At 43.1% G+C, this 14014-nt stretch overlaps 1 protein-coding gene across 1 annotated transcript in view; it reads left to right on the top strand.

Annotated features, from left to right (window-relative positions):
* Nucleotides 1-13584, top strand: part of BDNF (brain derived neurotrophic factor) — a 49582-nt gene extending 35998 nt beyond the window's left edge. The window contains exon 2 of the mRNA XM_014591303.2: nucleotides 9992-13584. Within this exon, the coding sequence (XP_014446789.1) occupies nucleotides 10013-10756 (744 nt within the window). The 5' untranslated portion in view covers nucleotides 9992-10012 and the 3' untranslated portion in view covers nucleotides 10757-13584. The remainder of the gene's footprint in view (nucleotides 1-9991) is intronic.
* Nucleotides 13585-14014: the final 430 nt, after the last annotated feature.

A 14014-nucleotide genomic window follows, 5' to 3' on the forward strand; every position in this document is an offset into this window, starting at 1 on the left:
TCTTAACTTTCTCTCTGTGGTTTTTCTTGTATGTCCCCAATCCTCACATAATAGCAAACTTCTTTTCTTCGCTTCTTTCTTTCTGTCTCTTGCTCTCTCTTTTTTCTTTCTTTCTTTTTTTTTTTTTTTAAAGTTTTTTCCATAGGATATCTGTGCTTGCCAGAGAGAGAGAGAAGGAAAGTGAGAAGTCACCCATCAGGGCGAACGTTGCAGTCCCTTCTCTTCCATTCTCCTCTTAGGATTTGGGGCATACATGCACAGACACCCACTGTAATTTTCAAGTTACCAGATCCGGGACCTGAACCACCATCAGCTGTGCAGGATTCAGTGCCTTAACCTCTATGCCACCTGTTAGTGCCACAAACTTCTTTTTTTAGAGGGGGACTCTCTTTATGCTTGGGTCTAAGAATGATTGCATCTCCTCCCCCTAGGGATGTGGGGTGTGTTTGCATCACCCTTGCATTGTTTTTCAGTACAGAGCGAGTTTATCCTTGGATGCAGGAATTTGGAAGGCAGTGCCTGCCCTGCTCACACAGTGTCGCTGCCAGGAGTGTCCCCTGTGTGCTGACGTCTGTGCTTTTCAAGGTGGAGCTAAAGGTAGAACCTGGTACTTGAGATGCCACCTGGGGAAACTGGATTCTCAGCCCTACCTATCTGCAAATGGGTAAACAGGAACGTGATCGTCAGGGATCCCCGTGCCGTCCACCTGCAGTTGGCCCTGCACACTTGGTGACGTTGTGGTGTTTGGAAATGAGCAATCTTTGCAGTCCTTTGTGTAAATCCTAAACAGTGGACCGGTCTCTAGTTCTGTTCACAAATCTTCCTCATCAATCCCTCATCAAGTTATTCAACTCAAAAAACCTCATACTTTTCTCTGAAAACATAGTTTTTTTAAACCATTTTGGGTATTTCAATCTCCAAGCAAATGATTCCAGATATTGGACACCAACTGGGAAACTGGCTTCCTAGCTAAATATTGAAGTTGAGTTAGACTTGGGTTGGAGAGAGGGTTTTTTTATGCTTGATACTGATATCAATATATTCAAGCATTTTTTTTTGTTACAGATACTGCTGTTTTATTTCCTAAGTCTTTGTTTTGCTTTAACATCATGGTCCTTGGTAGAAAAGACCTACATCTGTTGCTTCTAGAACAAGCCTAGGAATCAGACATGGTGAGTGGGTGAGTTAGCTCTCCCTGCCTCTGTCTCTTTCCACCACTTCTGGACAGAAAGACCTCCCGGAGATCAGACGCTTCTGGCGGAAAATGCTAGGATTAATGAGCCTGGAAGTCTACCACCTGCTGTAGCTTGTCATGTCAACTCCAGTCTAATTCCGATTGAGTGGGGGATATTGGGCTGGGTTAAGTGATCAAGGGGGCCAATTTTGCTCGCTCCTGCCTTGAGATATTTTGGTAAAAATTAATGACTGAGGCAAAAACCAGACTTAGGTGAGCCGTACCCTGTGTGTTCTCATTCAGCCTGTCACGTTCAGGTGTCCTGAACCTCATGGCTTAAACATGGTGGTGTGAAAGCTTTTGACGTCACGGAAACCCCGGCTTTACTTAATACCATTACCCAAGCGAAAGCATTTTTACAAACAGTGTGTGTCCCAATAAAGCAAGTAGAACCAAAGGGAATGATGGCAGGTAACCCCGCCCCCTGCCCTGTGATGCTGGGAAAGTGCCCTAATACCTAAGTTGACTTTAACCCTTCCATTTCCTTAAGTAATTTCCTTTCTCCTCACCGTTTCATCTAGTGCGCCACAGCTTTGAGCAGTGCATGAATGCCTCGAACTATGGGAATCTTTTGGCAGTGCAGTGACACGTATGTTTTGACTGACTGGGTCGAGTGGATGAGATGAGTGAGGGGAAACCAAGACTCTGCATTTCCTTCTTTTTTTTTTTTAAAAAAAAGAATTACTTATTTAAAGCAACCAGTGGTTGGCATAATGCCTATGTTGCTGGTCGCCCATGGAGTCGACCGCCCGATGGCTTAAACTCACTCCAGGCATGTGTGCATGCGTGCCCAAGGTCCTGAGAGGAGAATGGAGGAGAAGGGATTACAGCACGGCCATCCCTGCTAGGGGGGTGATTTCTTGCTTTCTCTCTTTCTGTCTCTCTCTGTCTTTCTGGCAAGCACACACACTCTATAGCAAAAACCTCTCAAAAAAAAGAAAGAATTACTTATTTAAATTTATTTGTTATTATTATTCTTCAACTTAACCAGAGAGAGACACAGAGAGAGAGAGAGAGAGTTTGAAAGCAAGCCTCCAGGTTCAGGACTCCAACCATGGTCGGCCATATGGGAGTCCAGCACCCAACCACCATGCCATCTGCTGGCCCTAGGACTACATTTCTTTTAAACTCCCAGGGAATACTAAAGCTGTTGGCCCATTGATCACACTCAGAGAAGGAAAGTTTCCTTTCATTTCAGCCTGTACAAGTTTATTCCATATCTATATTTCCTAAAACTCTAATTTCCAGCCCCCAAATTCTCTTATGGTTGGAGAATTTTTGGAAAAAAAAGAATTGAATTGCATTAATATACCTGATATGTAAACACAACACTCAAAATCTGTCAAAAAATTCTAGACTCTCTATTGCATAAAAATATTCACGCTTGAAATTATTTTATGGGTTCACTAGCCTGTATATTTGAGAACAATTTTAATGCCTGTGTTACAAGGACATTTGGTTTCCTATCTTCTTCCACCATTTCCAGAGTCGTCGTTCCTTTGTGGAAGAGTTTCCCCGTGTAATTTCACAGTAGTTGTAGAAAACCAATCATTAAATATGCTGCTCACTTGATTCAGTTTCCTAGGTCCTTCATTGCTGCATGGGTCACTGAAACTTCATGGAACCCATGGGAGTTAATTATCTTCTTAATTAATGGCTTGTCTATCACGTGTGGGAATTTGGTAAATAATGCATTGTTTTGGACAACTCCACAGTTCAAACATTGTTAAATCGAAACTTTCCTTGAGAGGATTCTGACAAATCCTACCTGAAATACAAGAACACAGAATCTAATTAAAGAGGTTATGCTTTTGAATGGAATATCTGCTTCCAGTTGGGTTCTACACACTAAAGAAACAGTTTTAAAGTACACTGAAAAGGTGTTTTCAGGGTCTGAAGTACATGGAAAAGGTGTTTTCAGGGTCTGGACGGCAATATGAAGGTGAAATGTGACAGTCTGTGAGGTCAACACATGTGAGAGAGTTCACCCTGTGTGTGTGCTGGGAGCAGTCATGACGTCAGGGCCCTGTCTGGGTCCTGTCTCTGGATCTGCCCTCAATCCCTTGCTCATAGGAAGAATAAACTTTTTGAGGGGACCAGCAGATGGTTACGTCACTGGATTCCCACATAATCGACTGCAATTTGAGTCCTGGACCTGGTGGCTTAAAACTCATGCTGGACACGTGTGTGTGTGTGCCCAAAGTCCTGAAAGGAGAATGGAGGAGAAGGGATTGTGGTGTGGTCCTCCCCCCGCAAGGGGTGGATTTCTCACTTTCTCTCTCTCTGGTGAGTGCATGTGCTCTATAGCAAAAATCTCCCTTAAAAAGAATAAACATTTTTGACCCCCAAAAAAGCAAGCAAGCATTTCTAGGCAACCTACTCATTTGATATGTAAGTGACTGAGAATGTGTGACCTTAAGACTTCTTTATCATAGACTAGGGATGTGTGTGGTATGGGCAGGGCTGTCTGTGCTGAGGAGGCAGAGGAGGAAGGCAAGGCACGGGGGTGCTGCCAGCTTGGGCTTAGGCTTTCAGGGCGCCCTAGTCAGTTATAGCAGGATGGCAAGTCTTCTAGGGCCATCATGGTGGAAGCACTCACAGTCCTTTGGAAAGTGGTGACTGGGCCTTGGGTTGGGATGCCAGGTAGGAAGTTCTCTGCCTCGATCAGGTCCTTGTGCCGGGCATTTTGTTTTTATCCCTTACTTCAGAATCCATAATATTGCAGCTCGCTTTAAGACTCACTGCTCTTACTTTAATTGCCCCTCCCTGAATACTATGCAAAGATGACCAGCATGAAGAGAATCGAGTTGTTCAGCATGTCGAAGGAGCCTAGTTTGTGCAAGGTACCATATGTATTGCTCTCTGTGGTGACTCAAGGAAGGATACCCAATTCCTGTTCTTTGGGGGCATGGAGTCTAGTTTTACTCTTGAAGAGGGGTTGGTGTTCCACCAATAGGAAAATGATTTTTTCAGTGATGAGGTGGGGACTAGATTGAGGTAGTAGAGGAGCAGAGCTGTGGTGCATTCTCAGGAAGGTGCACCTGAACTTACCCATCAAATGGATGGCTGAGGCTGTATGCCTGATTTCCACATGGTACTTGTCTGCATGCATGCTCTGGGTATGAACCGAGAATCTGCCTTTTTTTTTTTTTTTTGGCACTTCTAGTGAGGTTAAGTAATGACTAAAAGTGTTACAACCACAGGCCCATGAGGAAATTGGAGAGTACTCCGGTACAAAGAGCTGTTTGTAGGAAGTGTGTTTGGCTACCCTTGGACTACGTTATGGATTAAAAACTACAACTCCTTCAAAGCTTTGGAACACGTGCATTGCCAAATGTAATTGACTGGCGTATCTTAGTTTCAAAGGAGTGGTTTCCACGTAAGTAGACGAGTATCTCTAAAGGTCATTATATATTTTTCCATTTCATTTCTAGATTTTAGCTACCAGTTATTTTCTCTGAGGCTTGTGTGGAGGTTTTTGTTGTAGTAGTGGTTTGTTGGTTTGTTTTAAGTTTACTCATTTAATTCCTCAATGAGAAAGAGAGAGAGAGGGAGAGGCACCCTCTTACCCCCCCGGGTCTTCATGTGACGATCCCGCCCAATCCCAGGCTAACACGTGCACAGAGAAGGTTCAGGGGAGTCCCAAGACGTGAACCCGTGACTTCTCCTATGTGGGCCTTACAGCATTACCACTGAGCCACCACCTGAGCTGATGGTGGTTTTTCTGTTTGTTTGTTTAGTCTTGGATAGCAGTACCTATATAATGGGGAAATGATGCAGAAATAATGTAGGGAGATGGAACAAACTGATGATCCCTGTGGTGTAAGGCTTCGTTTCTTTTGGAATCTGGGGTTCTGACCTTATTCTATCAGGGGAACCACAGTGAGTGGATGAGTTGATTAAAACTCTTCCTCTTACTTCCTGTGTGAAATGGGAATAATTACAGTTACCTGCACCTCCAGGGTCCGATGAGTCTTAATTACTTAATATTTGCAAAGTGTATGGAGATCTTTGAATTAAAAGTGCTGAACAGTAGAATCAAAGTTCAGTGTAATTATAATGAGACGAAAGTTGGCAGTCCCCCTCCCTCCCCATCTCCTTCCTGTTCTTTCTGCTACCCCAGGTGTTATCAGTGGTTACTACTTAGTTCTGCACACGTTTCTGTAGCTGTTTTTCTTTCTGCAACTCATTTCAGCCAGTAATTTCTGCAACTCATTTCAGCCAGTAAATAAATAAACATCCAGGCCTTTAACCCCACACTCATACCTAATATTTGTTTATTTATTTTAGAGAGATTTTTTGCTATAGGGCGCATGCGCTCGCTGGAGAGACAGAGAGACAGAAAGTGAGAAGTCACTCTATAGGGGAGATGGCCACACTGAAATTCCTTCTCCTCCATTCTCCTTTTGGGATTTGGGGCATGCATACACACATACCTGGTGTGAGTTTTTAAGCTGCTGAGACTGGGACTCAAAGCATAGTCGACCATGTGAGAGTTCACCAGTAGTGCTATTACACCATCTGCTGGTCCCCCTAATACTTGTTTTTAAAACTCAGTAGGCACTAGTAATAAAAATCAGTTAATTAATATTTCTTCTACTTTTTTTCATATTTGTCAGAGAGCACATACACTCATTAGAGAGAGGCAGAGAGAGGAGGAGAAAGCACCCCACACCCCCGGGAGGGGCATGGCCATGCCACAATTCCTTCTCCTCCATTTATCACTTTTGTTGGCATTTGAGGCACGCACATGTGCGCCTGGAGTGTTTTTCAAGTTGCCAGGGCCAGGATTCAACAATATGGTCAGCAGGGTGGAGTCTAGCTCTCTAAGCCCTAGGCCACGGGGCTGGTCCCTTCTACCCCATTATTCTTTCAAGCAGTCCTGTATGTGGTGATACACTGGTTTTCTTCCAGCATTTCAGAAATTCTCATTGGCTCTTTGATGCCTATAATACAACGTCCAGACCCTTTAGCTTCACCCTAAGAACCTTGCAAACAGAACGTGGCAATCATCCGATCCCATTTCTCGTTATTCTTCTCCCAGAACTCTTCTCTCTAGACATTTACTCAGTTTCTCCTACCTCTATGCCATTAGTCGGGTTGCCACCTTGCCACACTTGTCTTTTCTCGTATGTTCAGATTCTCTGCAGTCTTCTTTCCCGTGTATTCCTTCATTATCTAACTGAAAGCAACCTCTTTCTCTTTAAAGAGTTTCATTCATACCTTTCTTGGGTCATGTCTACCATTATATCTTAGCTGCATGTCTGTTATTACTGAAAAGATGAATGAGACCAGTGAAAGGCAGGGTAAACTTCTTCAAGCCAGGTATAGAAAAAAGTATCACTGGTCCAGCATATTGCATGGTGGTGAAGGTGACTGGATCCCACAGGCCCAACCATGTAGTTCAAGTCCCAGACCCAGTGGCTTTAGAATCATGCTGGGCACACGTGCCCCAAATCCCAAAAGAAGGGAGGAATAGAGAAAGAATTGTAGTGTGACCATTCCTGTGGGGGCTGCTTTCTTGCTTTCTCTTTCTCTCTCTTCTTTCTCTCCTGTGAGCACATGTGCCCTCTGGCAAATATAGAAAAAGAAAAAGGTATCATTAAGAGACTCATCAGTAGGGGCCAGCAGATGGCTTGGTGGTTAAAGTGCTGTACTCCCACATGGTCAGCAGCAGTGTGAGTCCCAGACTGGGCAGATTGAAAATCGTACAGGGCAAGTGTGCACCTAAAATCCCTGGAGATTGGAAAAGAGATTGTGGTGTGACCATCTCCCCTGGGAGGTGATTTCTCACTTTCCCTTTCTCTGTCTTTCTCTAGCAAGTACATGTGTCCTATAAGGAACAAACAAAAACTAAAATAAATAATTAAAATGAGAAAAAAAAAACATTGTTGTAGTAATGATAACAACAATTTTCCATCTCTGTAGCTTAAGATGCCTCAGTACCCTGGACCACTTTAAATAGTCAGTTTGGACATTTATTATGTTTAATTAATTCTTCATATTTTGAGTTTTCAGACTGCCTTCTATCATTTTTTTATTAGTTGCTGGAGTGTACGTGCACTTGCCAGAGAGAGGCAGGGTGGGGGTGAAGGCGGGGGAAAGGTACTCCCCAGTGGGGTATGGTCATGCCACAATCCCTTCTCCATATTCCATCCTGTTGGAATTTGGGGCGCTCACATGCATGTACCTGGCATGCTTTTCAGACCTCCCAGAGTGAAGATTCAAACTGCAGTTGGCCATTAAGATCCAGCTTCCTTAACCATTAGGCTGCAGGGTCTGTGCAAACAGGCTCATATCTTACCATTGATATCATCTTATTTTTTGTTGGCTATGTAGAAGGCACTATGTAGTTGTCATTGCATAACCAATGTTTTTGTACACACACACGGAAGTTATAGGTGATAAATTGTGTCCAAATAAGTTTGAAAGAACTTTTTCAGTATGTACACAGTGAGAGTTCTAAACAATAATATGGCTGAATTTTTATTTGCTGTACATAAAACAGGGTAGTTATAATAGTGGTATTTTAGATTTGATGACATATGGTATTAACAGAGAGTCGATCACAGCAAGCCCCTACTGGTGTGATATAAAAGCTAGAGTAAAATATTCTAAATTTGGTTTCTTCATTGACCTAAATATGAGGTCTCCCTTGGGTTGTTTTAATTCAAACTGAGACTATTTGGAGAAAGGATTTTCATTCTATGGTGTAAGTACCGTTTGCCAGGAATAGAAACCTCCTTAGAGAATCCATTTCTTTGATGGTACACGATCCAGAACATTCACAAAGGTTTAGATATTAGCAGAAGGGACATCTGTTCTTTATTCAAACCAATTTGTCCTGCCTAATCTCAGGCCATCGTGTCATCCAGGCAGTTCTGAGTATGCTTGCTCTTCATGCAATGTGAGAGGAAATCTAAAAGAAATTTGTGATTAGGGGCGGTGATAAAATCTTAGTGTTACCTCCTACAAAAGTGGAGAATAGAAACATTTGATTCTCAGTACCAGAATTTTCAGCCACTTCTGTACTCTGAGCTTTCGCCTAGAGGTAGGTTGCTTCTGTGTTCAACAGCACTGCGTGGTAGAAACACAGTCCCGTTACCTACTAATTTGCACAGCATCATGACTGTGGGGTGTGTGTGTCTTTCTGTAAGTCTGTGCCCCAGCACTGAGAAGTAAGAATAAAGTTAGTGTCAGGGCTGAGATGTCACTCCACCACTAAGGGACACAGTGCTTCAGGTAAGTGATTCAAGTCCTCCACCACCCGACGGTAACCTTGGGTTGGTCCGTAGGTATGTTTTCCTTCTGCTTGTTCATTTGAATTGACTTCCTGGAGCATGCTTGCAGATGTAGAGCCAGGTTTAGAGTACAACCACCCTCTAGCAAACAGGAAGAGATTAATTTTGTGGTGTGCTGTTAAGGGACTTCCCAGGAAACTTCAAAAGCACAGAAAGAAGCGTGAGTAGCCTATTCCAAAATGTATAAAATACCACTGAGCTTTTTAAAGGTATGATAAACCTCGAGTTCACACACACACACACACAGAGATTAATTTTGTGGTGTGCTGTTAAGGGACTTCCCAGGAAACTTCAAAAGCACAGAAAGAAGCGTGAGTAGCCTATTCCAAAATGTATAAAATACCACTGAGCTTTTTAAAGGTATGATAAACCTCGAGTTCACACACACACACACACACACACACACACACACACAGAGCCATGACCACATGTCCAGCAAAAAGAGGTTGACCTCTCTTAGCTAGATCTGTCTAGCCAGAAAAGCCAAGGGGTGAGGGGCTTCAGAGAGCAGGCGAAGATTAACCCAGAGCCCGCATATGGGAGGCATTTGAGATCGACTTCAATGTCTTTTTCATGCTGACTTTGCCAGTTTTCTCTTAAGCAGACACATTGTTTTCATGATACCAGCCCCAGGCACAGACACATCATTAAAATGAACATGTAGAAGATGAATTCTGTTTAGAAATAAGCAAACCATTTTCGGTTATGACCACCCAGGTGTGGCAGAAGAAACACTGGAGTTGGGGAGCCCCGAGTTACAATATTAGCTTTCTTTGTGACTGGAGGCAAGTTCCCCATGGCCTGGGGTTTTCTGATCTGCACAACAGGATGGCTAGGTGAGATGTCCTGCTTCTCCGTCATAATAGATGATCTCTACAGGGGGAAAAAAGTCCATGTCAAGGTCCCTGGTAGCCACAATGGCCACAGCCACTGTGCTATTCATGCCTGGACATCACAAAGCTAGAAAGGCCCATCAGATTCCCCAGGCCACCCCTGTTCCTGTCACACATTCCCGCAAAGGACCAGGTTGCTAACTTGGAAAAAAAAAAAAAATTACGATTACACTTGCAGTTGTTGCTTAGTAACATTTCTGATTTGTGTTTCTTGTGACAGCCTGAGCAGAGATCATTAAATATTAAACTTACAAAGCTGCTAAAGTGGGAGGAAGGAGGAGAATGTGAAGCCACATTTCTCCCCACTTGCTTAGAAGCCATCTAATCTAGGTTTCTATGCTAAATCTTGGGGCAAACATTGCCTGTCTCTGGTTTGTATTAAACCACATCTAGCACACTCCTGACATTGATTTGTGTCTGGTGCAGCTGGAGTTTATCACCAAGACGTAGGAAACCTTGACCCTGCGGAATGGCCTGGAATTACAATCAGATGGGCCACTTGGTTTTCCTGTGAAAGAAAGCCCTAACCAGTCTCGCGTCTTGTTTCTGCTTTCTGCCCACAGTTCCACCAGGTGAGAAGAGTGATGACCATCCTTTTCCTTACTATGGTTATTTCATACTTCGGTTGCATGAAGGCTGCCCCCATGAAAGAAGCAAACGCCCAAGGACTAGGCAGCATGGCCTACCCAGCTGTGCGGACCCATGGGACTCTGGAGAGCGTGAATGGGCCCCAGGCAGGTGCGAGAGGCCTGACGTCATTGGCTGACACTTTTGAACACGTGATAGAAGAGCTGTTGGATGAGGACCAGAAAGTCCGGCCCAGCGAGGAGAACAATAAGGACGCGGACTTGTACACTTCCAGGGTGATGCTCAGTGGGCAAGTGCCTTTGGAGCCTCCTCTTCTCTTCCTGCTCGAGGAATACAAAAATTACCTGGATGCCGCCAACATGTCCATGAGGGTCCGGCGCCACTCAGACCCCGCGCGCCGTGGGGAGCTGAGCGTGTGTGACAGTATTAGCGAGTGGGTAACAGCGGCAGATAAAAAGACGGCCGTGGACATGTCAGGCGGGACAGTCACGGTCCTCGAAAAAGTCCCCGTGTCGAAAGGCCAACTGAAGCAATACTTCTACGAGACCAAATGCAATCCCATGGGTTACACTAAAGAAGGCTGCCGGGGCATAGACAAAAGGCATTGGAACTCCCAGTGCCGAACTACCCAGTCGTACGTGCGGGCGCTCACCATGGATAGCAAAAAGCGAATTGGCTGGCGGTTCATAAGGATAGACACTTCCTGTGTATGTACATTGACCATTAAAAGGGGAAGATAGTGGATTTATGTTGTATAGATTATATGGAGACAAAATTTATCTATTTGTATATATACATAACAGGGTAAATTATTCAGTTAAGAAAAAATAATTTTATGAACTGCATGTATAAATGAAGTTTATACAGTACAGTGGTTCTACAATCTATTTATTGGACATATCCATGACCAGAAGGGAAACAGTCATTTGCGCACAACTTTACAAAGTCTGCATTACATTCCTCGATAATGTTGTGGTTTGTTGCCGTTGCCAAGAATTGAAAACATAAAAAGTTTAAAAAAAATAATAATAAATTGCATGCTGCTTTAATTGTGAATTGATAAATAAACTGTCCTCTTTCAGAAACAGATGAAACAACAAAAAAGAAAACACAACAAAAATTTGAACCAAAACATTCCGTTTCCATTTTAGACAGTACGTATCTTCGTTCTTGTTAGTACTTTATCTGTTTTACTGCTTTTAACTTCTGATAGCGTTGGAATTAAAACAATGTCAAGGTGCCGTTGTCATTGCTTTACTTAAAGGCTTAGGGGATGGGGGATGGGAGGGATATATTTTTGTTTGTTTTGTGTTTTTTTCATTTGTTTGTTTTTGTTGGTTTTTTGTTTTGTTTTGTTTTTTAGTTCCCATAGGGAGTAGGGATGGGGAAAGAATTCTTTCAATATAGATTCTGTTTGGTAAGAGATACATGTGGATGACGTACAGTTGTCTATGACATCATTAGCTGACTGAAAAGTTAAAGGAAAAAGGAAGGCAACTGAACCAAACGCTCACACTCCACTCCCTGTGCACCTCCCAGGCTGCTGCTCACCCTGTGGGCACTGGCCAGGGTAGAGTTTCTCTGCTGGAAAGACCCACATTGGCTTCCAGCACATTCTTTCCCCTTCTCCCCCTTTGGCCCTCTCTTTGTTTTGTTTTATCTTAAGGAAGAAAAATCAGTGGCGTGCTCTGAGAAATTTACCACTGCTCTGAGGGAGGAAGCAGATCATGGCACTCATGTAGGCGTGAAGAGCAGTGATTATCCTTTTTTTTTCTTTTATTTAAGAGAAAAAGAACAACAAAAAAGAAATCAAAAGTAAAGTTTTTTTTTTGTTTTTAATGAGGGATAAACACTTGGGTAAATTATGATAAGGCTTAAAATCTTGATAAGGCTTACAAATGTCTTGCAAGCAAAAACTAGCATTCCATCTGAGTCCAGAAACGCCTGGGTTGGAGCAGGACCCGCACCGCCCATGAATGAGAGTGAACAGCCATGTGGAGCTGACATAATTCCCCATCAGGGCAGGAGGAATTTCTGAGTGGCCATCGAAGGTCGAGGTGGAGGTGGGGAATAGTACTTGAGACATTCCACAAGGAAAGCCTCTGAAGGAGCCTTCGGAAGAGGCTCTAGAATGACACGTGTCAAGTTGCTTGGACTTCATGCTTTAAAGTGCCTACATTATCTAACTGCTCAAGAGGTTCTCACCTGGAGGACCACACTCAAGCTGACTTATGCCCTCCATCCTACCCCTGGATAATTTTGCATAAAGTTGGATGAGCCCGGAGCAGGTTTGGAGCCAAATGTGGCATCTGGGATCATGAGATTGATGCAGTGAGATAGACGATGTTTGCTATACGAACACTTACTGCTTTGAAACTAGATTGGAGGAAACCAGGGTTTTATCTTTTGGTAAGGGGAAAGGAAACAGAAAAAGACCCCAGAACTCAGGCCAAAGGACCAAGGCTACTGATAGAAAATCTCATGCAGAGATGAGACTTCCAAAGTGTCCAGACATCCAAGGCACCAAGGCTGGATGGTGCCTTGCTCGATAGAATAGGTCAGGACAGAGCTGACAGATTTCGCTCCCCAGTGAAGGCCATAGCAGCCTCCTGCCTCTCCTGCCTGTCCATGGAGAGATCTCGGCCTCACCTCTGCCATTTCAGGTTAGAAGAAGTCAACTTGAGAGCCTGGAATAGTGGCCCTGGGAAAAATGGACCCCAATGAAGATTCGTGCTAAGTCCATTCATCCATTCAAACCACTTCCAAACCTGAAAGTGTTAGGGGTCACCACCTGGACTGGTGTCCCTGTGCCTTAGAAGGCTACAGACAATTGCTGGGTCTTAGTAGGGTGAAGGGTTAGCAAAAGGATATCCACTCTGACCCAGGGAATGAAGACACCATCAGCAAATAACTTCTATTTATTGAGTTTTTAATGTAGAACTAGCCTGTTTTACAGTACCATCCAAATACCTGTCTTTAAAAGAAGGCAGACTTTACATAGCATAGGTTGGCTTTATCCTGTTTGAAAATACTATCTTGGTCATTATTTTCAACATGTAAGGAATACTTGGAATATCTGTTATTCATTCATTTTTTTTTCCAGCCTCCTTTTGAGGGACAAAATTAAACAACAAAGTCCTCATCACAATCTCAAAATATTGTCCAGGGCCAGAGCTGTAAGTGGCTTCATAGGAGACTTTCAGCAGTGTGTGGTTGGTGACTTGATCTTACCCAAAAAGTTACATCACGGTCCCGTGCTTGGTGGTTCGCGTTGACCTAAGCTTTATTGTGTTACAATCTCTCTCTGTTGCCGTTCATTCTTGTTCTGTTCTGTTTTGTTTTCTGAAGTCTTGCTGTGGTCTCTTTGTGGCAGAAGTGTTTCGTGCATGGCAGCAGGACTGTTGCTTTTTTATGGTGATTCCCATTGAAAGTGTAAGTAAATGTCTGTGGCCTTGTTCTCTCAATGGTAAAGATATTATTCACCATGTAAAACAAACAAAAAAATATTTATTGTATTTTAGTATATTTATATAATTATGTTATTGAAAAAAATTGGCATTAAAACTTAACCGCATCAGAAGCCTATTGTAAATACAAGTTCTATTTAAGTGGACTAATTAACATATAATATATGTTTTAAATATAGAATTTTTAATGTTTTTAAATATATTTTCAAAGTACATAAAGTCTGGGGGTTCTGGGTTTTTTCTCTTCACTGTAAAACAAACATGAAAGCGTGTTTTATGATAAATACGTGTGTTCCTTGCTTTAAGACTAACCTTACTAATTGTAGCAATTGAACAGCCCTCCAGAGAGGATGCTTCTTTCAAAGCATGGGGAGTCCAATCCTGCAGTCTGTGAGCTTCTGAGAAGCTCAAGGATTGGGCCTGTCTTCCACGGTGGAAGACAGGAATGTCCTTTTCTAGGACACTTGCAAGTTTTTCCCTTCAGAGTGATATACTTTCACCAAGTACCAAATCACATTTCTAGTAACATCG

This window comes from Tupaia chinensis, unplaced genomic scaffold (assembly GCF_000334495.1).
Source record: "Tupaia chinensis unplaced genomic scaffold, TupChi_1.0 Scaffold000555_1, whole genome shotgun sequence".
Lineage (NCBI taxonomy): Eukaryota > Metazoa > Chordata > Mammalia > Scandentia > Tupaiidae > Tupaia > Tupaia belangeri.